General features: G+C 41.7%; 1 protein-coding gene across 4 annotated transcripts in view; it reads left to right on the top strand.

The window, feature by feature from the left end:
- Nucleotides 1–26379, top strand: part of CSMD3 (CUB and Sushi multiple domains 3) — a 1311906-nt gene that overhangs the window by 766356 nt on the left and 519171 nt on the right. For all 4 annotated transcript variants that reach the window (XM_090040525.1, XM_090040524.1, XM_090040523.1 and 1 more), the window contains 2 exons: nucleotides 4216–4410; nucleotides 23716–23854. In XM_090040525.1, coding sequence (XP_089896651.1) covers nucleotides 4216–4410; nucleotides 23716–23854 — 334 coding nt within the window. The remainder of the gene's footprint in view (nucleotides 1–4215; nucleotides 4411–23715; nucleotides 23855–26379) is intronic.

Genomic DNA, 26379 nt, shown 5'->3' with positions numbered 1-26379 from the left:
TTCATTACAACTCTAGCTTTGTCTAGGTTTAGTTTCCAATTACTGGATCTTAATATACTTTAATTTTCTGAAATGTAAAGTTCATTATGAAATCTTTGTATTTGTGTAGGCATTTTGGACTCATCGATTACCCCTGAACCCTTCAGCTTTCTCTTTCATAAACAAATTAGATTGATCTAATTGATTAAGGCACATTTTCCAGGCTTTAAGTAATTTATATGGTTCTTACCTGAACCCTCTCCAATGTAAGCAAAAAGTAAGTTAATACACCTTAAAAACATATATTTCACTAGTACTATTATTTTTATCTACCAAATTTATAATCACACTGAATTAATTTGATGGTACTTTTCCCTGTAAATTAATTTTGATAGGTATGAATTATATTCCATTCTTCAATCTTATATCAATCAGGTGTCATATCAACCATTCTGTTATTTTACAAGGGACATCAGGCCTATAATTATCCAGATCATTCTATTTTTCCTTTTTCAGCATGACCCATATTTAATTACTTCCAGTTTTCTGAACCTCCCACCATTGTTCAAAAACTTACTAACACTGAAAATGACTGAGCCAGACAACTTTGGCTAGACCTTTCAAAACTCTTGAATGCAAGTTATTCAGACATGCTAATTTAAACAGGTCTAACTTTAGAAACTGCGGTTTGCCATCTTTTTGCATTAACATTGGAACTGAAAGATCTTCATCATCTTACACTAAAATGTCAAATATAGAAATATAGAACCAAAATATTTTTTGAAAACTTCTGAACTGTCTGCACTTGTATTAAGATTTTACCATGTCCATTATATGAATAGAAAACAGCATTGTTAAGATTCTCTTAGTTTGTTTATATTTCATACTTTTCCAAATATGTAAAAAAAAAACAAAGCGAAACAAAAAAACCCTCCTAAATCATGTCTGGTTTGCTCGATTCCACTACAGCAGAATGAAAAACATAAATTGTAAGGAATGCAAGACCTTTTTGAGCATATTTTTCCTAGTGAAAGATGCAAAAATTCGAACATGTACCTTAGTGCTGTCACTTTGTTCAGTCCTGGGGTTTATAATAACAAAGTCTTGTTTGAATTTAGTAAGGAAAAAAATAACAGTTGATCTTTTCACTTAAAAGTATGAACTGTATATAATTTTCTGAGGAAAAAATAAACATCTATTTTCACTTCTAGGGGACAACATATCTGAATTAATGAATATTTGAATGTCATCTCCATTGTCAGGCATCCCTACAGCATATACCTATATTTTAATCTGCAGTATGTATAGTATTTCCTTAGTAAAAAAAATGTGTGCATTTGAATGATGTGCTATTTCTTGCTTTACTCTAGCTTTCAGCATGATTACAAGGCAACATCCAAGAAATCTTATTACTTAATTAATCAGATAGTTGGCTAAATCAAACAAAAAAAAGTATTAAAAATGGAATAGCCCCACACATCTTTAATTTATGAAAAATTACATAAATGGAAACAACGTCTGGCTGAAGTTCTGGCAGCCTTGCCTCACTAAATGCAGTTTTCCTTGTAGTTGTTTAAAACATGTAACTAACAGTTTTTACTTGCTGTGGCAGCGCGCAACCTAGGGGTGCCGTGAATTCCCCTAGTGCCCTGCTACCGTGCCAAATCGGTCTTAAATGCACCCTCTTTCTCTTGCCCGCTATGTCGTTGATGTTGATGTAATAAAGGGGAGGCTGCCTTTCTGCCCTCTTTGGCATGGTGCCTTGATGTATCTTGGCTTGGTCTAGTCGCCCGGTGCACTCCCACCTCTGGGCTGCACGTGAGTCCCACCATCACCCATGCCCTCATGGGTCCCCGGACTTGTCTCCCCGCGGCTTTCATAGCCCCCACCGGGGCCCGTCTCCCTGTGGCTCCCGTAGCCCCCACTGGGGCCTTGACTCGTGGCTCCCACAATTGAGGATCAGGTGGCCATAGCCGTGCCTGGCCCCCAGACCCTTTTCCCGGGTCTCACGCCCACTGGGCTCCTCACCATTGAGGCTCAGGTGGCCACAGCCATGCCTGGCTTCCAGAGCCCCTTTCCAGGTCTTGTGCCCCACTGGAGCTTCTCGCCTGCACCCCCACTGGGTTCCTCCTGATGCTGCCCATACTGGGGCCGGGGTCAGGACACCACAAAACGCAGCACCCTCTCCGGCACCAGGAACCCCCCACTACTGGGGAGCTCCCACGAGGCCTCCTCCAACCCCTACAGCCTCACCTGGTCCTCCAGTCTTATACAACAACAAACAACCAATATAATAACCCAAGCCAATCAGCTGTAACTCAAACATAGGCCTCCTGGCTGAAATCTAACTCTAAATAAACGTTCTGTAACCCACACCATATCACACCTGTAACTACTGGCTATACCTTCAGGCCTTTCTCCTTTCTTTCCTTTCAGGATTAAGTTCTTTTCCTCAGCCTAACTGTGTCCCTTCGACCCAGCCACCAGTCAAGAGAGGGAGGGAGAGACAGAGAGAGAGCTCCCGCAGCCTCCTGTCTCTGTTTTATAGCAGTCAGCCCTGCCCCTTCCGGTCAGCTGACCCATTAGGTGCCAGCCCTTAGCTCCTCCTGGTTGCCCCTAGCAACCAGCAGCTGAGCCCATACTACTGTTTTCCAGTAGCAGGCACCTTAGTGCCCTGCTACACTAGTGTTTAGAGATGGTCAAAGTAGAGAGAACTTTTCCAGTTTTTAAAGGTATCTTCATTTGAAAAATTGTTTTGTGGTGATCTATTGTGCAGTCATAAATGTATACCCTTCAAGGAGAAAATACATGTGTATAATTGAGTAAAATATGTGATGGAAGATGCAATGTTAGATCTTTAAAAAAGATGCAGCAATTTTTGCAAATATTTTTCATTTGACTATGGTCTGAAGATTTTTGCTTCCATTGGGTTCGTTCAGTGAGGTCATTTGGACAACCCAGTGTCACGAGCAAAAATATCTATGCAAAGTAGGTTTCAAGGTTACCTGTGTGTATATTCATTCAGTCAAGAAAAGGTCAAAAACATGTGTGAGAAAAGTAGTGTGATTTATCTGACCGATTACAAATAAATTTGAATAGCGAATACTGACAGCAAACTTTCTGTGATAATTCCATGCAGTACAAAACTTACAAAAGCATTTAATTAAAATGCATTTTAAAAAGATGAGATTATTTTATTGGCATCTTTTAATTAAGGGGTAGGGGAAAAGAGCAAAATAGATGAGAGAAATTGTTGCATATTTTTCTATGAATTCTAGTCGGTTGTGCTGGCCATGCATTGGTAGCCTTATACTCAATCACAAAGTGTTCTATCAAGCTAATTTAGTTAAATTTCTTTATCAGTGAGACATGTTGCTCAATTTTATACCATTAAACTCTGTAATGCCACAAGGGTCATCTCTTTAGCAAATATTCTGGCACCTCTACTAAATCTCCTCTTCCTTTATACATAGGCAAATATGTGAAGAAACAAATTACTGGCACAACTAGCCACAAAAGATAAACTAATTCCAAAAGAAATCAGTGATTGTTGAATTGTAAAAGGTGTGTGTATCACCCTTTCACATAAAGGAAAGCCAAAAATAATAAGTGTGCATCTTCCTATTTACTGTTATGAGGATAGTTTTGCCCTCCTCTGGACTTGGTGTGCATGCATTTGCATATGTGTGGCTTTGTTCCTTCAACTTCCAGTATATTCAGTAACAAACATAATGGGTTGTCTTTATTGTATCATGTGGACATGGACAGAGAAATTACTTTCCTTTTATCATTTTCCTACAAAGTTTTTTTATTTCTTAAAAAGATATCTCTTAACTTTGAAATTCAATGGAGTTTATATACTAGAGAGTTTTACAGTTTTAACTATACTAATAATTAAATTCATAGTTGTACAAATATAACTGTTTGGGAAACAAAATAAGCATTATTAGAATCAAGTACACTTACATTAGTATAACAAAGGCCATACACAAATTCATACTGGTATGCATTACTAATATACAGGTATACACTACTAATACATGCAAGTATCGTCAAAAATATTTAAGAAGTAGTTAATTTCAGCTAGAAATCCCAGGAATGGCATGTGATTGCCCTTTCTAACTGAATAAAATAAATCCTCTAAAAATGTCAGCCTATTCAAGGCTTAATTACATTTCTTATCCTGTGCTATTATTTATTTATTTATTTCCCGCCTCTTTTGTTTCTGTTTCAAAGCATTTGGACATAATGAGTGTCCTGATCCTGGAGTACCAATCAATGCACGGCGTTTTGGTGACAACTTTCAGTTGGGGAGTTCAATTTCTGTCATTTGTGAAGAAGGATTTATTAAAACGCAAGGAACTGAAACAATTACTTGCATACTGATGGATGGAAAAGTAATGTGGAGTGGGCCAATTCCTAAATGTGGAGGTATGTGAACTTTCCGCTTTTAGATTCCTGGTAATTTATTGTAATTTATTTTAATCTGTTTATTGGGTGCATGTATATGTGCAATTAGCACATAGTAATAAACTCCAGTACAATTCACCCTAGAGTTTATTGCTCCCACGCACAGCATTTACATGTATGCCTAGAACCACAGGTAATGAACCAGGGCAGAGCAGCCTCAGCTGCTGGCCCTGGAGGTTAGCTTGCCAGCCCGGCACTACTCCATGCTGGCTTAACATACTGCAGAGGGGCGGGCTAGGGCTAGGTTGCTATAGTGTGTGGCTAGCTAACAGGCATCCCCTCACACTTCAGCACCCTCATGCCCCAGCGAGCCCTGGTCATTATCTACACATGTGTTTTGGTGCACAATAGCTACTCCTCTGTAGGGTAGTACTTGTCTCCATATAGTACTATCCTACAGCGAAGTTAATTTACTGCACTGTAATACAGGTACACATGCAGGCAGTGGCACTTTACTGAGGAGCTAATTAGTCAACTCTGCAGTAAAGCATACCTGTAGATGCACCCATAGAGTAAAATCCACAGTTGGGCCCAGGTCCAAGACACTTAATTCACTTAAGCAAACTTAGAGTTTCAGTTGTGGGGCTTAGTGATGCAAAAGCTGTTTTTGTTCTTCCTATTTTCTAGCTATTACAAAAAAATTTACAGTTGGTCTCTCTCAGGCAATTTTCTTGAAAATTTGTTTGAGGAAATCTTTGGTGGAAGACTTACATTTGCTTATACAAACAAGCAGCAGAAATGTGCTAATAAGGTGCAAATATGGATAATAAATGCAAATTATCCCTAGTAAGTTATGCAAATATACATTTTTTTCTGTTGGCAAGTTGTTTACATTTTTATTAAATGTTAAGTTATTTAATTTTTCTTAAAGAATGAGTTGCTATTGAAACAAATAAAATACCTCACAAGACAGACAAACAAGAAGAAAACTCCCCCCCACCGAAAGCATAGTGTGATAATGATAATAGCCATATGTTAGGAGATTACCATATTTAAGTGTAAGATTATACTTTGCACATATGTGTACATGTTAACTCTAAGGAATGTCATCTGGTGTTAAAGCTAGCATGTGTTGTGCATAATCGCATGTTAAGGATTAATAGCCTCACTAACATAGACTACTTGGACCTGTCACTGAAGGGCTGTGGGCAGTACTGAGGCTAGGAACTTCTGACTGAGGGGCAGTTCAGCCAGCATAGGAGTGATTCATATTATGGGAAGTCTGGGGGTGGAAAGGGAAATGTTGTGGGGCAGGGAGGTGGCAGCCCAGCAGCTCCCCATCCAGCGATCCACTGTCTGTTTCCCCATCTACTCCTACCTCCCTGCCCCCTCCCCCTGCTCCTCCCTCACATACCTCCCTGTACCAATTCATCCCTTTCTTTTCCCTCCCCACTCACCCCCTTCTCCATTCTTCTCCTGCCTGGTTCTCCCCAGTTGTCAGTCCAGGGCCATAAAATCCTGGATGAAAGCTAGTCCACCCAGAAACAGTGTTTCCTGGGATAGATGAGGATTGTAAATTAGTGGTTTTATCCCATATGAGAAGCCAGAAGTTAATTGAACTCAAACTGGGTTGCACAGCTCAAAAATAATCCTCACCTGAAGTGGCATAACTTTAATATGCCTAAAGGGCATTTAGCACTTGTTAATGAGGTGTAATATGTGATTGTTCAGATTTTAAATGCTCTTAACATCATTTAATTGCAACATGTAATCTCACCCTAATGTTCTGACTTTGAATTTAATTTATTTTAACAGGGAATTTATACTGGTCATTAATTTCAATTCTAGAGATGGTGTGAAAGGAAAGAAATCTGATTATTGTTTTTTCCTTGTGTTTGATACGACATTAAAACATGCCATAGTGACCTGACATCATGAAAATTTTTGACCAAGTTTGTTGCCATTGTAAATGGGTAGAATCTCAGTAAAATGAAGATTCATTCATTTAACAGCAGCAAAAAAAAATTGGCTACTTATTTGGACTGATCAAGGTGTTAATAACATTTGCTGTACCTAATTTTAAGTCCACCAATTACATTTTTTCTATGTATGTTTACCTTGAAATTTCAGTTGGACAATATATTTATTTACTTTGCTTTCTAATCTGTTGGGAGATGTTTCTGTGAGCTGTTAAGATCTGAAGAGTCTACTTTGGTGGCATTTGCATATCATATGTGGAGGGAATGCCTTAAATCCCCTGCAAGATTCACAGGGTTATTGATGCTTAATTACAAAATGCTTGTAAAGCAATTTGAAATGTTTCGATAAAAAATGACAGCATAGGAATGTGTACATGAAAAGATATCCTGCTCATTTGATATTGAGATATTAATAGAAAATAAACACAGAAGTAGGAAAGGCAATTATCTTGATCCCCATTCTACAATAATCCATACATGAAAAATAAAGCCAAATAGCTCCAACAGCAGAATGTTCTGGCATTGACAGACTGACAGAGAAGTAACAGTTATAGTAATCACCAGGGGTCCTGGTTTTCTCTGATAAAAAAACCACAAATTCTCTAACAAAAAGTCTCAAATTCTCTGACAAAACCCCCAAAATCTGTTACTAAAATTAAAAGCCCCCTGCAGCACCCCCCAGCCCTGCTGGTGCCACTCTGGACCCCGAAAGCCTCCCCAATACTGCTAGTGCCTCTCACTGCTCTCACAACAGCATCCTGCTCTACTCATGCCTCTTGCCCCCGACCCACAGCCTCTGCCCCCAGGTGCCAGGACTATGGGGCCAGGGACCCAAGTCTACAGCTCCCTGCCCACAACAGCAGGCAGATGCAGCAGAAGCATAATGAAGCCAACTCCCCCACTGCTACCACCTGCTCGGGTAGGGGCAGGGCCAGCTCTTGGCTGCCCCCAGCCCTGCTGGTGCCCCCACCCCAGCCATGATCTGCATCCCCCCAGCCCTGCCAGAAGGGCCAACTGCAAGCCCCTCTTACCTCAGGCTCCCAGAGAAGAGTGAGGCTGAGCTGAGCTGAGCAAAGCGGAGCTGTGGCTGAGTGAGAGCCTCAGGCCCTGCCCTTTCCCTCCCCCTCCTGGCAGGGCTGGGGTTTCCCACCCTGTTTTCAAACAGCTTTTGCAGGCTGGAGCTCAACAAGTCTGCAGAGCTCTTTGCAAAAGTAGGGAATCCATGGGTTTCTCTGCTAAAAGGAGAAATCTGCATTTTCCTTGATAAAAAGGGGAAATCCGTGGTTTACTCTTTTCTCCATGGGAAATGGAAAACCCAGATCCCTGGTAACCACCACTTACTGCATAGGCTCTGATCTCTATTTTTGCTGGGGCGGGGGTGTTGGTAAGATAATGCCACTCCCCAGCCCCTGCATGGCTGGACAAGAGCTGAGTGGAACCAATGGCAGGTAGAGGAGGTTGTAGGCTGCCTGATGTAGGCTCAGGACTCCCCACACTGCAGTTCTCTCCCTGGGAGCCCTGTGCCACACACAGCACCATGGTAAAGCACTCTCTGCCTGCCCAGCTGCAGCAGAGGGCACAACTCTGTACCACCATACCTGCTCCTGTAGGGTGGGCAGGGGGTGCCTTGCCATGGTGGTGTGGCCAATGCAGGGCTTTTTGGGGAAGGGAAGCAGAACAGGGAGCCCTGAGTCTGCAGCAGGCAGTCCACATCCACCTCCAACCCATGCAAAAATCTAGAGACACATACCCCTGCATTGTCTCCCTCCTGGGAATGTGCACAGCAGCAAGGAATGCCTGCACCCCCAGCCCCTGAATGAGCTCCCAATGGCTTCATCTCACTCCCCACCCCAGCACTGGGCCCCATGCACCACCCTGGCTGGGCAGTGCCCCCAGCCCCTGCCCTACTCCTTCCCTCACCATGGCAGCCTCAATTGGCCCCCACCCTGCCATAGATTTACCTGAAGGCAGCTGGGGGAGCTGGTCTCCACTGCTGCCTTGGGCTGTATTCAGGTCATGCTTGTGTGTGTGCATTAACATGACACTGTCTGCATACTGCTCCCCACAGCCTCTTGTAGGCGAGAACTGTGCCAGCCTATAAGGGAAACCTGCCATTTCCTATGTTTTTCCATGGTGAACAGAAAACCCAGATCCCTTCACAATATTCTGTTGGGTTTTTTTATAACAGGAGTCTTAAGAAAGCAACACTCAATATAACGTGTCTTGCTAGTAACTACACTGAAGCTACTACTACTTCTGAGCAAATCCATTGAGAGGATACTGATGAATACATGCTAATACTTTAGTGTACATCTGTGAGCTTTAACAGTCAGGCTTCAAGCAAGATAAGGTTCAGAAGTCATGATGCTAGACAAACCAATATAAGCCAAACTGACATGAACAGAAGTGATCCAAACATAGAATCATAGGAAAGTAGGGTTGCTCAAGGCAGGATCATCCCTGACTAAATCATCCTAGCCAAGTGTCCATCTAACCTGCTCTTGAAATTTCCAGGGACAGAAATTCAACCATTTCTCTAATTAGCATCTTCCAGTGCTTCACCCTTGTAATCAGAAAGAATAGAATACTGCCCAATTACATCATTGGCAATGTTTGTTCAGCTTTTAGCAGTCCACTCCCACATCAGGTAGACTCACAAGTTTGCATTACTGAAGTATTCTGTATTGTGTGCTTATTTCCTGTTGTATTAGAAAATAGGACCTTCTGCTTTTGGAGTTATTTATCTTTAAAAGTATTTATGAACTAGGACCTACCTATCTTCAGGTATATCTGACTCTAATGTAGAGTACTTTGACCCTGCTATCCACAGTAGTGCTTCTGCTCTACAGTCCCTCAACAATACAGTTCATTCCTGGTGAAAATAAAGATGAGTCCAAGTCTTGCCACTTCTAAAGTTCAGTGTTATCCACATGTCCTTGTATCAGGCTGTCAAAACTAACAGTAGACAGAGAAATGGGATGATGACCTGGTTACATCTCCTTGTTTGTTGAAATAGCAAACCCGATAAAGAAAATGGTAAATGAGTTCTGTTTTTGTCTCCAAACTTTAACTTAGAAAACTATATTCCACATGTTTTTTAAAACAAAGCTTGGAAAAGGTCTTCATTAGATAGCAAGCCTTGTAACAAAGTTTAATGCCATTATGTATTTTCATGCATTGGTGCACAGTCATACTGTACACTCCTTATCCAGTTTATTTGCCATGGTAAAATATTACTTGGATTAGTAGCATCATTATATACAGATGGATTAGTTTCATTAGTTAAATTTCATCATATGCTTTTAACAGCTTTGCTGATTAGGGTTGAGTTGCTGAATTTGGGCCTAAGAACATTTTTTAGGCCCCGGTACTGCTCGGGGGAATCAGGGACTCTCCCATTTCCTGCTAGTCCCCCTTGGCAAGTTTATAGGTGGCCACTAGATCCCCTCTCAGCCTTCTTTTGTGGAGGCTGAACAGGTTCAGGTCCTGTAGCCTCTCCTCATAGGGCCTGCCCTGCTGCCCCCAGTCATGCGGGTGGCCCTCCTCTGGACCCTCTCCATGTTGTCCACATCCCTTCTGAAGTACAACATCCAGAACTGGATGCAGTACTCCAACTGCGGCCTGAGCAGCGTCACATAGATGGGGAGGATTACCTTGCAAGTACCTTGCACTTGTCAGTATTAAAACCCATCCTGTTCTCATCTGCCCACCCCTGTAACCTGTCAAGATCTAGTTGTAGCCTGTCCCTCTCTTCTAGCATGCTCACTTCTCCCCACATCTTAGTGTCATCCACGATTTTGAACAGGGTGCTTTTTACCCCCCTGTCCAAGTCACTGATGAAGATGTTGAACATGTGGGCCTGAGGATCGAGCCCTGTGGAACCCCACTACCCACATCCCTCCAGGTCCATCAGCCCTCTCTGAGTGCAGCCTCCAGCCAACTAGTGACCCATTTGATTGTGTAGGTATTGAAGCCACAGTCTCCTAGTTTTTTTAATGAGAATAGGGTTAAAGACAGTGTCAAAGGCCTTCCTAAAGTCCAGAAAGACTACATCCACTGCTACCCCTGCTTCTAAGGATTTTGTGACCTCGTCATAGAAGTCCATAGAGGTTGGTCTGACAGGACCTGCCTCTAATGAACCCATGGTGGTTGCCCCTAAGCATAATCTCCCCTGTTGGCCCCTCATAGACATGTGCCAGAATAATTCTCTCAAAAAGCTTACGAGGTAAGACTAACTGGCTTATAGTTCCCTGGGTCCCCCTTCCTCCCTTTTTTTCAAAATGGGAGCCACATTGACCCTTGTCCTCTGGCACCATATCAGAGCACCATGAATGCTTGTAACGCCATGCCAGGGGTCCCTCACTGACCTCTGCTAATTCCCTCAGTACTCTGGGGTGGAGATTGTCAGGACCTGCTGATTTAAATATGTCCAGTCCCTCCAGAAGTTCCCTGACTAGGTCCTTACTGACCCTAGGCCTGGGTGTGCCTCCCCTGGGACCTATGGGGGTCCTGGTGGAGGGGGGGTGACCCAGTCCCTGCTCAGAAAAGTGGAGGCAAAGAAATTGTTAAATAGGTTAGCTTTGCTGTCTGGTGCGATGACCAGATTTCTTAGCATGTCCTGCAAAGGCCCCATGTTACCTGGTACCTTCTTTTTGCCCCCTATGTATTTAAAAAAGGACTTCTTGTTGTCCTTGATCTGGGTAGCTAGTCCCAGTTCCATCTCTGCCTTGCCTTTCCTGACCACCCCCCTATAGCCCTAAGCACCCAAGGTATAGTCCTCCCTGATAATGGCCCCTCCCTTCCATTGTGTGTATGCCTCCTTTTTAGCTAGGAGGCATTCCTGGATGCTTTTGGTGAGCCATGGAGGCTTTTGCACCCTCTTGCCCCCTTTGATCCGAGTTGGGATTACCTCCCTTTGTACTTGGAGGATCATCTCCTTAAGAAGCGACCACTCTTCTTGTGCACCTGACTCCCCTTCCCTATGGGACCTCAGTGCCTCCCCAACAATTTTCCTTACCTCATTGAAATCCACCTTCCTGAAGTCCAGGGCTGCTGCCTTGCTGCAGGCTTTTACCACCTTGTGCTGGATGGTAAATTCCAGCCAGCGATGGTTGCTGTCACCCAGGTTGTCGAGCACCCGTAGCCCCCTCACCAGGTCATCACCCATGGCCAGGACCAGGTCCAACAAGGCATCTCCCCTGGTGGGGCTGTGCACCTCCTGTGTTAGATGGAGGTCCTGTATCTGAGCTAGGAACCTACATGAGCAGTCAGACCAGACTCTTCCCAGCAGATGTCTGGAAAGTTCAGGTCACCCATGATGACCACATCCTTTGATTTAACTGCCTCCATGAGCTGACTTAAGAATTCCCTTTTCTTAATTATGTGATTGAATGAAGAATACTGGATAGTTTGTATAATATAATCAAAGTAGTCTAGGCAGGATGGTAACAAGGGTGACTGAGTCACATGGATAATAATATGTGGGTATATTATTTGGATTTTTTTTTTATTTCCCTGCATCTAACTACTCATTTTACAAACTGTGTAACCATTTGTAATAGATACTAACCTTAAAAAGTTTATTTAATTCAGTGCAATCATTGATGTTCTCATTAAGCACTGGCAGTAATTCTTTGATTATGTTAATCATACATAAGCAGTACTGTCACTTTGATCTATTATGCAGTTTGTGGAGCTAGACGACACTACCAATGAAAATAAAAACTGGTACATTCATTGGTATATGGAGAAGCTGAATTAATCTGGAAATATTTAAAAATGCTTAGCTGTATGCAAAACTGTCTCATCAAAGGGTAATCTGAGGCACTGATTGGGACATTCATTTGAATCCTAGATATTAGGGTTCCCTTTGATAAATTTGAATTGGATTTATTAACTAGTTGCAAAATTAGATATATTTTTAGAAGTGAGGTTACAGATTAAAAACAAACAAAAAGTAGCTTTAGAAACAGAATTTTGTAGCCAGCAGTACAGCTGGTTTAGTTTGATAAGCTGATATGTTAATTAATCAGAGTTCACAAAAGAATATTAGTGTTCAGTTTTAATCAGTTCAGTATGTGTGATTGATGACTGCCTATATATAGTTATGAAATATAGGGTGAAATCTAATCTGCTTGCATAAAGCCCATCCTCTCTGCAGGTGACATATAGAAGGATCATAAATACAAATTTCACTCCTAAAACAGAGCTAGTAAGTAAGGCTATGAAGGTTTTCTGCTTAGATTTCTATCTGCTTTCTCAGCATTTGAGCTGAAAATGCAGCCAAAGTTCAACTATGTCCATTGTTCAGAGGGCTGGGCAGTTAGAATCACACAGATATGGGACCCCTTGGCTCCTGTCACAAAAGGACCTTGTAATATTTTGCCAGCTTGATTGAATGGCAGTTGCATCCATGACTTTCTAATTTAGGCTTCATTGGTATAGAGTGCTTGTCATGCTCCTTTGCAATCTGGTTGAGTAGGCTTTTTAAAAAAGAGCTGATGATGTGAACCTATAGAGTTTCCAGTGCTAGTCAGTTCTGACCCCAGATGTTTATCAATTGTTGGTATCTGTTAGTTGGTATTTGGTTTAACTCATACCAATATACTGGCAGTTTTTGGCTCATCCCCTCCTAATTATCATGCATGGAAATGAATAGGGATTATTAAAGTTTATTTAAGGATTTTGATGTTTGGTATGGTTCTTGTTTGTGTGAGAAGAGTTTGACTGATGACAGCTTCCATTAACCATATTCATCTAGGGTATTCTGTTTTCCTTTGTACATGTAAATGACAGTTTTCTAGCTAGTTACCTGGGTGTTTTTGACTGTCCCTCTCTGCCATGGATGTGTAAGTACCTGCCTATAGAACAAGTACACACAGTAGTTATATATCTACTAGTATCTACAAGTATCATTAGTCAGTTATATACTCAGCTCTGTGCCTAGTTGTGTATTAAGCTCTGTGCCTGTACCTGAGCATAAGTGCTGGAAGAATGATTGGCTGTGGAAGAAGCCCATCCATGTTTCAACCCTAGTACCTGAAGTAACGGAATTTGCCCTGGAGGTATATTTTCTTGGCCTACCTTTCCCAGAGAAGATATGAACCTTGTCTCTCTTTCTTCCTATCACAACACTCAAATTACCACTTCACATATTAGGCATCCAGATGCTTTTCCAATACTCCATTCAAAGATGACCTGTTGCACCCTACATTTTAGGCTGGGAGAGAGAGCCCTGGACTGGGGGGAGGGACGGGGCGGGGTGGGGTGTGGGGCACAGCTTCTTTCCACAGTAGCATCCATTTGTCTGAGCTACACACCCTCTGACTTGTTCTCTCCCTTCTATCTCTACATATCTTCTTTTGTCTGCTCAGGGTGGAGTTTCCAAAGGAGCACTGTAGAGAGGCTTGAATAATGCTCTAGTGTAGTAGTTAAAGTACTTGGCCTAAGGTGCATGAAAAAAAAGTGCGACAGGGAGCCAGAGGCTCCTGTCACTTCCAGCAGAGTGTAGCAGGCCAAGCTGATGTGTGGGGCTGCAGCAGAGGAGTGCAGTCTGGTCACAAGGCAAAGGAAAACCCTCATGTGGCTAGGGAGCCCCAGAACTGGAAGGGGTCGAGTTCAGAAATATATAAGCCCAGGGTTGGAGGCAAAGTAGGCAGTCTGGCCCTGCATGCTGTAGGAAAAGAAGCTCCTGGGAGAGAGGAGCTTCAGAAGACAGTCCCACAGACACCCAAAGCTACCCAGCTGGATGGAGCAACTAAAAGGGAAGTATGGCTTGTGGTGGAGTATTGGCCTAAACTGGGGGTAAAACATAGCTTGGAAAGTACTTTTCTTAGATTCGGAGGATAGTGATTCAATTCGGTGATTCAAATCACTGTCCCCATTCGATTTGGCCAAATCAGAATCAGAGATTCAGTGCTGATTCAGCACTGGTTCAGAAATTCAGATCCACCTGGGAGAGGCAAGCACAGCCGAGGGCTGCTCGTCTAGCTGTGCCTGCCTCGCCCCAGGTGGGAGGAGCCATGGGAGATGCCCCCCATGGCTGCCCTGCCCATCCCTTGATCACCCCCCTTCCTGGCACCCATATGGCAGCTGCCCTATGGCACGGGTGCAGCGTGTCTCTGCAGGGCATTGTATGCTACCTGGGAGTTGGGATGGCTCCACGTGTCAGCCCCAGTGGCCCCAGCTCCCACACAACACCCAGCACCCTACAGATCCATGCTGCACCCACATCATGGGGAAGCTGCTGTGCAGGTGCCAGGCTGGGTGTGTGATGGAGGGAGGGGCTCTGCCAGAAGTCATCATAGGCCCTGATCCCACTTCTGCAGCTAGCAAGTGTGGGGCATTTTTTTTCAATTGCTGGGATGCCGGTGCTGGGTGGGGGGCAGGCATCAGCGGCTGGGCCTGGCAGAGGGGGATGATTGAGAAGCAGAGGCTGTACAGGGGGGCTCTGCCAGGAGACTCCAGAGCCCCCGCTGCATCCAGTGAGTGCGGGGCTTTTTTGTTTTGTTTTGTTTTAAGTGCCAAGAGGCTGGGGCTGGACAGGGTTGGGGCTGGCAGGGCAGCCATGGGGGCTTCTCCTGTGGCTCCCTCCACCCAGGGAGAGGCAGGCACAGCCAGAGGAGCTGTGGGAGAACCTGCAGCTGCCCGGCTGTGAGTGCCTTTCTGTGGTTGATCTGAATCTCTCTGAATCTTTTCCAAATTTATTTGGAGGCATCACATACGATTCGGACTTTTTAATGGGTCTTCTGATTTGATTTGCATATTCAGGTGCCAAATTGGGCCAGATCGCCTCCGAATTGACTCAGCAGCCGAAGCTTTGCACAGCCATAGGTGGAGAGCATATTTGCCTGAGTCATAGAGCCCAAAGGGGTGTGGAGCCAAGAGTCTGAGAGGGTCAAAACAAAGGGCACAGGATGAAAAGGCTGGGTTTCCTATAGTCCAAGAGGGCGAGACCAAAGGGGTAAGGGATCTGGAGCCTGAGAGGACAAGACCACAAGGCCAAGGGGCCCAGAGCCTGAGAGGGTGAGACCAGAGAGTTGAGGGGCCCAAAGTCTGAAAAGGCAAGGCCAGAAGGCCCAGGGGCCTGGAGCTCAAGAGAGTAAGACAAAAGCTGAGGCCCAGAAGTCACGGTCTGGGGCAGTGGACCTCAGCTGAAGGGCACAGCCAGAGTAAGAGGGCCAAGCTGGAAGGCTGAAGTGCAGACAATGGTTTGAGGCCTGAGAGTCCTAGTGCCATACTGGGAGCCAGAAGGTTCCCTCTGACTCTATATTGAGTGAGACCCCTGAGGCATGGGTGTGCTTATGGGGGAGGTTGGAGATTATAATCAATGCCCTTAATGCCATTTGGTGCCTGTACTTATGCCAGTCAGGCATGTGAACCACAAGAAAGTTGATGGAGTCAGGTGCTCTGAGACTCTGGGGCAGTCTTCTGTAATACTATAACTTTCATGAAGACATACCAGGTGAGTTCGAAAAGGGAGTGTACCCTGAGGAGCCAGAGTGGGGCAGGAGTCACTTGGGCACCAGGAAGTGCCACAGCTGCTCTCAGGGCCAGTCATGCAACAGAAGGTTCAAATCCCTTGGTAAAAAGAGGAGCAGGGGCTAAAACCTGCATGTCCTGCTTCTGAGCATGTGCCTAATCACTATGTTATTATGGTAAAATATGGGAAGACATCTTCTCATTGTCTGTCTAGCATCTCTTAGTCATTGAATTCTGGCTGGTTATGTTTTTGTAACTTAGGTGCACTTACATGTCTAGAAAGGATGCACATGCAAAGTTCTATACATGCCCATCCAGTCCATAGGTGAGTACACATGCTCAGTTTGCATGCATGCACTTACACATCCACAGTGCGTGTGAATTAAAATCACTATCTGCTCAAAAGTGGGTTTTTTTAACGCTTATACAGCTAGAAAACTATCATTTAGATACAGGAGGGGAAATAGAATTCTACCCCTAACGCTTCATATTTAGCTGGCCAACCTGTGCTATGGACCTGATAGTCAACCACAATGGGGACTTTTAAGAACAAACAGACCTAACAGTTTGTATAAAAGAGGATATAGAAAGAATCTTTTTGACAAGATGACTAGAATATTTTATTTTTAAAAAAGTGCAAATCATTTGACGATCAGCCCAGAACCCCATCTGTAGCTGTGAAAATGAAGGACTCCTGGGTCTCAGAAATCAGCTTGTAGTTGTGGATAACAAATAAAAAATTCTACTGAATCATGTACTGCAGTCAACAGAATGGGGGGAGGAGACATAGAGATAGTAAGAACATTTAAAAAAATATATTATTCACAGATTCCAAATGTTAAAAAAAAGAAAAAAAATATCTCTTTCAATTGTATTTAACCATGTTAGACAAATACTACATTATGGTATTGTAGGTATACTAAGGATAGCAATAGGTATTGTGTATGCATGATTGTTTTCTGGAGCCAATCATCAGATTCAAGTTAAGAGTTTCTTGTAAATTTTGTGAGAAAACGCTGGTTTGCACAAGTTTGACAAAATTGTATTCAATCGATGGTCATACATTGGCTTACAATAATACCATCTGGTGTTCCTTCTCTTGTTGATTTATTATTTTCAGTTTATAGTCTCCATATGTGTTGTGAATTTATAATCTCCATATGTGTTATGAATATGTATAAATGGTTATAAACACTACAATGTAGTAAAAACCAAAAGCTATGGTATTAACACTATAGATGCTGATCCCCAGCAACATTCAAATACCATTCATATTGGATAGTAAAATAAGGTAAAGCCAGCACTAGGGTTAAGAGTGAGGAATATAATAGTAAGTGTAACAGAACCTTGTAGTGTTAAGACAATAATGTTTTGTCACATTTCTGAAATATATAGTTTTGAACCTAGTACAAGGCTATATAATATAAAATATTCTGCTGACAACAGTCATCCCTGTAACATAGAAAATTTCTCTTTTTTTTAAGAATATTGATAACAAACAGTCATATTGCATCTTCCACTGTCCAGTTCTTAACTATTTTAAAGAGACCAACATATACCCCTCTTTATATACATATATGAAAAACTTGCAAAAAGCAGTAGAAGGAATACACATTATAGAATCAAGATGCATTGACATTCTGCGGGGGAGATAGAGAAAAACACATATGTGGCAGAATCTGTTGTAGAGCCAAGATCTATGAACATGTCCAAGACTTCCCAACCCCTTTACAGTATAAATGAAGCCTAGTGCCCTGAACCATTGCAGATGGCACTCTTAGCATAAATATCCACCGAAAGAGCGTTGACACAGTGTAATGCGGTTTTGTTGTTGTTGCTGCCTGTTAATGAGATACTTCTGTCTGTTCTGTCAAGATAGGTAATTACTTGACCTTAAGAGCCAAAGTGTTTATTTACTTAGTGGTAATTAAAAACACCACAAATAGAAGTCATACTGTATTTACCCAAATACTAAGGTGACTTTGAATTTAAATTTATCCTGAATGTGTTCTCCCTTACCACTAGGGTGAGGGAAGCAGCAGCAAGGGGGCAAGGAATAAGGGAAAGCAGCAGTTGGGGAGGTTACAGGATGCCTGTTCCCTGCCCCCTGCACCCAGTGACTGCAACCCAACTTCTCAACTTGTCCCACCTCTCCTGTCTCCTGTCCCCGCCCGATGCCTGCCCCCTTCTTTGTTTCTCCTTTTTGATCCATTCAATCTATTTTCACTTTTAACATCAGTGCTCCTCCTTTCCTTTCCCAATCATTTATTCCTTTCTATTTAGACAGGAAGGTAGTTAGCCCTGCCAGTATGAAGTCAGGCAGAAGACCAAGTAGAGGTGCACCTTAAGACTAACTGAATCAGAAATGCATAAGCTTTAACGAACAAGAGCTCACTTCATCAGATGCTATGAAAGGTCTTACAGAGAACAGGCTGTTAACTAGAAATTGAATATGAAAGACAGGGAAAGAGGTAGGTGGGGGGTAGTGTTGAAAGAGGCAAACAACTAATAAATCCAAAGGGATAAAAAGTTCAAAAAAACTAATCCAGGTAATAAGATAAGAATCTTCTAGACCATGCTTTTTATACCATACTCATTACAATCTGTTCTGTGAATTATTTCTTTTTCTGCAACTTTGTGTTCAAAGCAAAGTCACATTATTTAAGAGTAGCTATTCTGAGGTCAGCAATGGAAAATTCAGGGAAGTTAAAGTGTTCTGCCATAGGCTTTTGTGTCTTTTGATTTGAGTTCAGTTTGGTGTCCCTTTATTCTTTCTCAGCTGAACCTGTCTTGGTTGATTTGGGTGTTGTACTTCTGCTCTGCAAATCAACTCAGAGCATCTAATAAAGCAGGCAAAAGGGCAGGCACTCACCATGCCTTCAGTATAGAGTAAACTTACTTTGAATATTTTACTTAGGGTCTCTTAACTATCTCATAGGGAAGTTGTTCCATTGACTGTAACGGGAACTGAAAAATGCCCATCCTTAAGTCCAGCTTAAATACAGTAGCATTGTAGCTATGCCTTAACTTCTACGATGGTACCTCAGATGATTTCCTCTTGGTCTTCATTTCTGTTGTATGTGCCCCTTTTTATTTTGTGTAACTGGTATATATAAGCTTTTTGGTTATAAGCCAGACATTTTTGTTCATGTGTAGAAATAAGAGTTGGGTTTAGTGCCTGTATTCAAAAAGTTCTGCACTCTGTGAAGCATATGACAACCCTTTTTTTTTGGTTGTTGTTGGGTTTTTTGCTACATCTTTCATGAAAAGCTGTTTTCAGATTTCTAAAAAAATAAAAGCATGTTGAAGGGAAGTTTTTTTTTTTTCTGCTCTGATATATGTGCATATGAACATTTACAACTTCTAGGCCAAATGAGAGGAGAGGTGAAAAACTCAGCATTGCACTTACAAAGTTTACATTTCCATTTTCATATTATCTTTTTTTCCTTGAAACTCAACAATGCCTGCTCAGGAGGAAATGGACAGTGGATGCCTTTGGTAGGCTCTAAGATTAAGTCCCCTTTAAGGAGCTGTTCTTTTCATGTTTAGAGGGTAATTAATTAGATAAAATTACATATTTACTCTTATCCAAGACAAAGTTTATTTCCCCACTCAGCATGCAGGGGAGGAGCAGGTGTGGGGGAGGCAGGTCACAGGGAGGAGCAGAGGGTGGGGGAGGCAGGCTGCAGAGAACAGCAGTGGGGCAGACAAAGGCACAGCAGGCAAGAGATGGGCATGCAGGAGAGCCAGTGGAGACCAGAAACAGGCACAGAGGGGCAGGCAACAGGAAGGCACATGGCAAGGGCGGTGCTTGGCATGGGACTGTCAACAGGGGAAAAAGCACAGGCATGGCGGGACAAGGGGCAGGGATCTGGCCTCTTGGCCTCTGCCATTGCCTTCCCTGAAACTGCAGTAGGGGAGATGACCTTCCACAAATTATAGTCTATACATGGAAAATTATAACAAATGTATAAGTTTCCAAATCTAATTAATTGGGCGGGGGGGTCATCTTAAATTCAAAGTTATCTTGGATTCCAGTAAATATCTTAATTCCTTCTTTCTTGCTCTAGTAGAACTTACTGAAGTCCTGAATATGATGCAGCTTGCTTCCCTGCTAGTGCTTAGGTCAGTCTTTGGCCAGATGTTTTGGAGAAGTGTTAATCAAATCACATACCCTACTTACTTCCTACTTCTTTCCTTATGTTAATGATTAGTCAGCTATATGTCCCCTTGTACAAAAACAAACAGAAGATATGTGTAGGGCTGCTCATTCTCCCCCCATTTAAACTATTTTATTCTAGAAAATTGGGTTTTGATCAATAATAATAATAATAATAATTATAATAATTGGAAAATGATTCTTTCCTATGGAAACTCTCAACTGAAAAGTTTCATGATTTTTGCAGCCACAGCTTTATTCAGAATGGAGGCAGCTTTGGACAAGGGGCCTCACACCATAAGAGATGGGGTCCTGCCCCAAACAATAGGTTTTCCTTACATTTATACACTTTGGTTTATAGTCATTAACATTCACTCCACCTCTGTCCCACCTTCTGTTCCACCCAATTCCCCTCCCTTCTCAAGCTCCACCTTTGTTTACTGTTTGCTTCATTAATATGGACTTGCCTATGCATTTCATTCATTTACATGTCTTTTTGTCATGAGTGCATGTCTAAGACCTTGACTCCTGCTCTTCGGTCAGTGGGCGGACTTTGACCAAAACCTGGAAGCTTCTGGAGGCTTCTTCACCAATCAGTATTTACCATTTTGCATATGTTCATTTTGGATTCTGTTACCAATTATGTGTTGTTTTTCACATTCCAGTCGTTATTTTTTGTCTCAGGTTGTACCATCTTCCACCTTTTTGGGGCCCCTGTATCTTATCTCGTTCCTAGCTGTAGCTTATGCTGGTTTAGCATAAGCGTTTAATAGGTAACATCTGGTTGCCTAAGCATCTCGCAGTATATTTTTAATATATCATTCTCCCTTGTTGTTAGCAGCTCTGCTATGCCACAGGTCATACATACCTTTATTCAGCTGCAACTCCAGTGCTCCCTACTAATCCAAATTATTGTCACCCTAACAAAATCAATGTGCAGTAACTTGCGCTACTGCACAGTAACACTGGTACTTGGATTTTTAGTGACACTTATCATGCAGTAGCATATTAGCACCATTCGTATCATTTTTGCCCCGCATACTACTGTGCAGTGTTATTAGGCTAGGGCGCAGTTAGCACTCATCTGTTTAGGGGCCTTAGAGATTAATTAAGTCCTGGCCAGAAGTCATTGTTCAGTAACATGTGAATCATCAGTTGAGAACTATACAGTTACCTGTATTTTAGGTTAGTCTTCAACTAATCCATTTTAATTTAAAATAAAGCAATTACTAAAATAGCACAACTAGCAACAATTGTTACAGAATCAATGTCTGTGTTTTCTTAAGACTTCCAGGCTATAAGTATTTAAATGAGTAAAACATTTCATTTTTTTGTCAAATACATTAAGAATTATTTCATCCCAGGAGGAAGTAATTAAGATAAAGCTTTTTGAAATGAAGCGTTGCAACCAAGAAAAATAAATCTCCTCATGTTGCTTTTGAGGGAGGAATATTCAGAGATCAGTTGCTTCTTTAATTGTGTTATGAGCAGGGTAGGGTGATTTTTGATTCGTTAATACTATTTTTAAAAGAAAAAGCAGATACATAAAATATGCTGATTTTACCATATTGAGTAATCATTAAATGCCTTACAGTCATTCTAGTCTTATAATCATTGTAGCCTTACAGTGGCCTTTTAATTTGGCAGTCTAGCATAATTATTTTTTTATCTATTATAGATATGTTAAGAGCTATAATGACAGAATTTCTATATTGCTTGAATTTTAGAAAAGTCATTGAATAAATACCTCTAAAAAGGGAAAATCAGATTTCCATGAGAAAAAGAGTGCAAACTCAGGATGAATGATTTTATTTTTCCAGAACTCCACAGGGAAAGATGATCTTACCTAAGCCTCTGAGGATTCATGTGCTTACCTTCACATGCATGTGTAGATTCATTGCATTTATGAACATGAACCACCAGTGCTATGAACATCAGCAGGCATTGGGGAAGTCACTGTTCCCCTGAGCACCGCCAGGAGTGACCAGGAATAACGGTCACAAGCTGGCAGGGGGTAGGTTTAGGTTAGGTATCAGGAGGTGCTACTTCATGGTTCAGGGCGGCTAGGGTCTGGAACCAACTTCCAAGAGAAGTGGTGCAGGCTCCTACCCTGGGGGTGTTTAAGAGGAGGTTAGATGAACATCTTGCTGGGGTCATTTGACCCCAGTATTCTTTCCTGCCATGGCAGGGGGTCGGACTAGAAGATCTGCTCAAGTCCCTTCTGACCCTAGAAACTATGAAACTATGAGCCACCAATGCAGTGCTGTAGCTGGCAGAGCTAATCAAACACTGGCATGCATCTACTGATGCATTTTGAACAAAACTAAGGATGTCATTCTCCCATTCTACTCAGCCTTGGTGAGACTGCAACTAAAGTACTGCATCCAGTTCTGCGCCCTGCACTTCTGGAAGGATATGAAGAAACTTGAGACAATCCAAAGGAAGGCCATATGCATGATTAGAGGTCTAGAGAGCAGGTTGTATGAGGAGAGGCTGAAAAACTTGGGACTGTTCAGCCTGCAGAAGAGAAGGACTAGGTGGCAGCCTAGAAGTATACTAGGGGTATACATCAGGGCCTGGGGGAACATCCGTTCACCAAGACACTCCAGTGAAAGACAAAAAGCGTCTTGACGCCCACCTTGATGGGGTCATCTGACCCCAGCAGTCTTTCCTGCCCAGTGCAGGAAGGCTAGACCTGATGATCTTGTGAAGTCCCTTCCTGCCCCAACATCTATGAATCTATGAATTAAGTGAAACTATTTACATGCATAATTAGGTACCTATATAAATGAATGTAAGGGTTAGAGCTAACAAATCTAGTTATGCTGCTTCATAAATCATTGATCCTTCTATCTGGGTTGATAACTTGCTCACTTAGGATGGGAAAACATTGTTCTTTTGACTCCATTCAGCATCTCACATAAAAATAATTTAGACATCAGGTATCATTTTTTCCCGGCTGCATTGCCAGTGACTTCTATCATTGGCTGCTTGCTCCTCTCACCTTACATTTTTCTGATGGGTCAGAAGATATAGTCCATGTAGTGGTAAGTGAATCTTAAAAGCTTTGGATATATGGTCAATTAGTGATGAAACATTTTTGATTTTCACATGGTGCAGAAACTAACAAAATCTTTGGATTCTCAAAAAGTTGAAAAGTTTTCTAGAGACATTTCTGACCCATATATTTCTAGTAATAGATTATATACATACATACATACATACATACATACATATATATATATATATATAGAGAGAGAGAGAGATATTAAAATTTCAGTCCTGATTCAATTGAAACATTAGTGTTCATGGATTCTGTTGGATCTGCTGTTTTATTACTCAGGTATATCTAAGAATAATAAAGTATATATGAAAAATGGTTTACAAACATTAACTAGCCCTTTGAGGAGGGCAAGTGTACCTTTTACATGAATGGAGAAATTGAACTGAAAAAAATCAAGTGGCTCTAGGTTTATGTCAGACATGAAATTAATATTCAGTAGTTTGTGGCACTTTGTCCAGCCATTGCATTAAGATCATAACAGCATCATGACATAATATATCCTGAAAATCTTGTAACTGGCCTGACTAAAAGTATGTAGCATATCTCTCCAGAGGTGGCTATGGTGGTTACAATGATGATGATAATGATGATGATTGTGAAATACAAGTTTCCATTGTTATTTTTCCCCTATTATTCTCTTGTAGCTCCATGTGGTGGGCATTTTTCATCTCCCAGTGGAGTAATCCTCTCTCCAGGCTGGCCTGGCTACTATAAAGACTCCTTGAATTGTGAGTGGGTGATTGAAGCTGAACCAGGACACTCTATCAAAATTACATTTGAAAGGTCTTGATTAATGTTTTTCTTATTTGATACTTTCCAATGTTATTCATAAGCAGGTGTTTATTTTCTCTGTCATAAAACGCATTTATAGTTGGATATTAGTAGTCATGATGGGGGTTGAGTTACTTAGTAGGAATTTTGAAAGCATCTAGGCCCAGGTACAGACACTACACTTTTACCGGTATAAGTGATCAGAAACTGGTCTATACCCCTAATAGAACAGAAGTTCAGCACACAAAACTGGTCTTTACCTGTAACGGAGAAGAAGTTCAGTATCCATAGACTGGTTTAAAAATGGTGGAACCTGCTCTAAGATTTGCCGCTCCTCACTAAAGGTTGAATGTGCGTTCTGTTTGCTCCCAATCTAAATTACATCATTTATAGAAAACCAAGTCACTTATATTAATTCTTGAGGTTTTTGAGTGCCTGTACCTAGCCAAGATGTCTTCAGAGAATAAATACTGTTAGGTTTTTGAGGCACTTGTGTTCTTGCTATATTTAAAAATTTGGGGGGTTTCTATCCGTATTTATTTATGGGAGACAGTGTACCACAGTTTAAACTTTGTGTCTCAGAAACCTATTGTTTAGTTTGTTGATAATGTACTGCTCCAGCTGAGCTATTCTTCTGCACCCTTTGCTCTATGTTTTTTCCTTTACGCATGGAGGGGGTGGGGGGAGGAGAGAGAGAGGGAGAGAGACAGAGAGCAAAATACCTCCAGTTATGTTTTAATTGGTTTCTGAAACACTAATCCTCTAATAGGGCCCACTTGAGGATAAGGGTCTGCCTCCACAGATCCCATTTCAGGATTATATCTAAAAAAGCAGTGCCAGTGTTTGATGGCACTGACATGAAGAAGTTAGACTTCATAGTATCAAAGCTCTATTAATTAGGAAACTTTAAGAGAGCATGAGTGTGGAACCCATAAATTATTTAAACATAAAAGTGTATAAAATTATACATAATTATATCTTTTATAAATGGAATATCTGCACTTTTTATTCTGAATATTCTCCCAATTTTCAGCTTTTCAATTCCTCTCAACATATTTAATGAAACCTCAACTCAAACTCAGTGGCATCAGGTTTTCACACACTGTGAGAATCTGAAGTAATGAATTCTGGGTCAGACAACCAGGCACTTGTGTACAGAAGGCAGACACACTGTGGATGAATCTTTCTCTTACTACAGAGAGATGCAGAGCTCAACATCCTTTTTTATTACTGCCTCTTCCTGGCCCCAAAGATGTAGTGCTGAAGAGAAGTTTGAAATCCATGTTGGGTGAAGTGTGGGCAAAAGCACTCCCACTACCTCCTCACAGTGACAAAGGAAGTTGCTAGAAGATCATTCATGCCTTTTGTTTGCAGTCCATTATATTAAAGAAAAAGTAAATTTTACTTCATAAAAATACAAACTTCTGTAGACTACTTGAGATGGTGCCAAAATCTTCCTTTAATGTTTAATCTTAAATAAGATAACTTTTAAAACAGAAAGATCTGTGGGCATATTTGAGGTTAGAGGGACACAGGAATTGGGTAAACAGAAGTTCAGTAGCATAGGTGGTGTTGAGAAATTCTGAGGGTGCACTCCCATGCCATGTTCATGCTTTCTATTTTGGGAGAGCCTGAAAGCAGTAATAAGGCATTCACTTAGGACTCTTTAAAGCTGTCCATGCTGCCTGTATTAGTCTCTGCCTGATGAATTCAGTTAATTTAAGTCATAGGACTTTCTAAGCTATTTGTAATAATGATAGAATCAATATGATTTAGATATGGTTGCTTATATTGCTCTTCAAAAATACTTCTTGTGCCAAAATTTCTTAGGATTATGTTTAGCTCAACAGTTGTTTTTAGGGGGGCAAGTTTAAAAGCCTATTTAAGTTATAGTAATGAAAAACTATAGTAGTAGAAAATACAAATTAATCAAAATGTTTCAAATCAATTTAAACTCAAGTTTTACCCTCTGCTCCTTGCAATTCATACATTGTCTCATATTAGGAAACTGAAGTACTAAGCGTATTCCACCCATAGGCATAATTGGTATAATTGGTATTCCTCCTCCTTTATATATTGGCCTTCAGAATTGTCCAGAAAGTGTCAAGGATACTGTAGGTGGGACCATTTTTCTGCTACACCATCTTATATTGGGCAGGACATAAGGCCCTGGATGATGCAGGTATGATGTCCGTAGTCCCCTGTAGTACTGCTTTGTTCCTCCCTTCCTTTGGTGTCTTTCTGGCTCCTTTTCCAATCTGCAGTAAACCAGTGGATTCTGGTCACTACTGTGAACCACGACTATTTAGTTTTGTTTCCTACCCACTTCAAATCCCCCTTCTCCATCTCTTTTCATCATGTACCCTTTATGTTTAAGATATGCTTCCTGCCAGTTCTGAGGATTGTAGAAAACAAATCCCCATCATCTCATAGAGAAGGGATTTTACAGCAGTTTCTGGTTCGGGTTAGGATGGTAGGCTGGCATTCCTTCTTAAACTTAAGAAAGATCAATGCTTTCATCTGCAAGCTCAAGTTCA

The sequence above is a fragment of the Crocodylus siamensis genome, chromosome 3, assembly GCF_052110815.1.
Source record: "Crocodylus siamensis isolate JL-2025a chromosome 3, ASM5211081v1, whole genome shotgun sequence".
In the NCBI taxonomy this organism is placed as follows: Eukaryota; Metazoa; Chordata; order Crocodylia; family Crocodylidae; genus Crocodylus; species Crocodylus siamensis.
The sequence above is the reverse complement of the archived record's forward strand: the minus strand, read 5'-3'. Positions and strand labels throughout refer to the sequence as shown.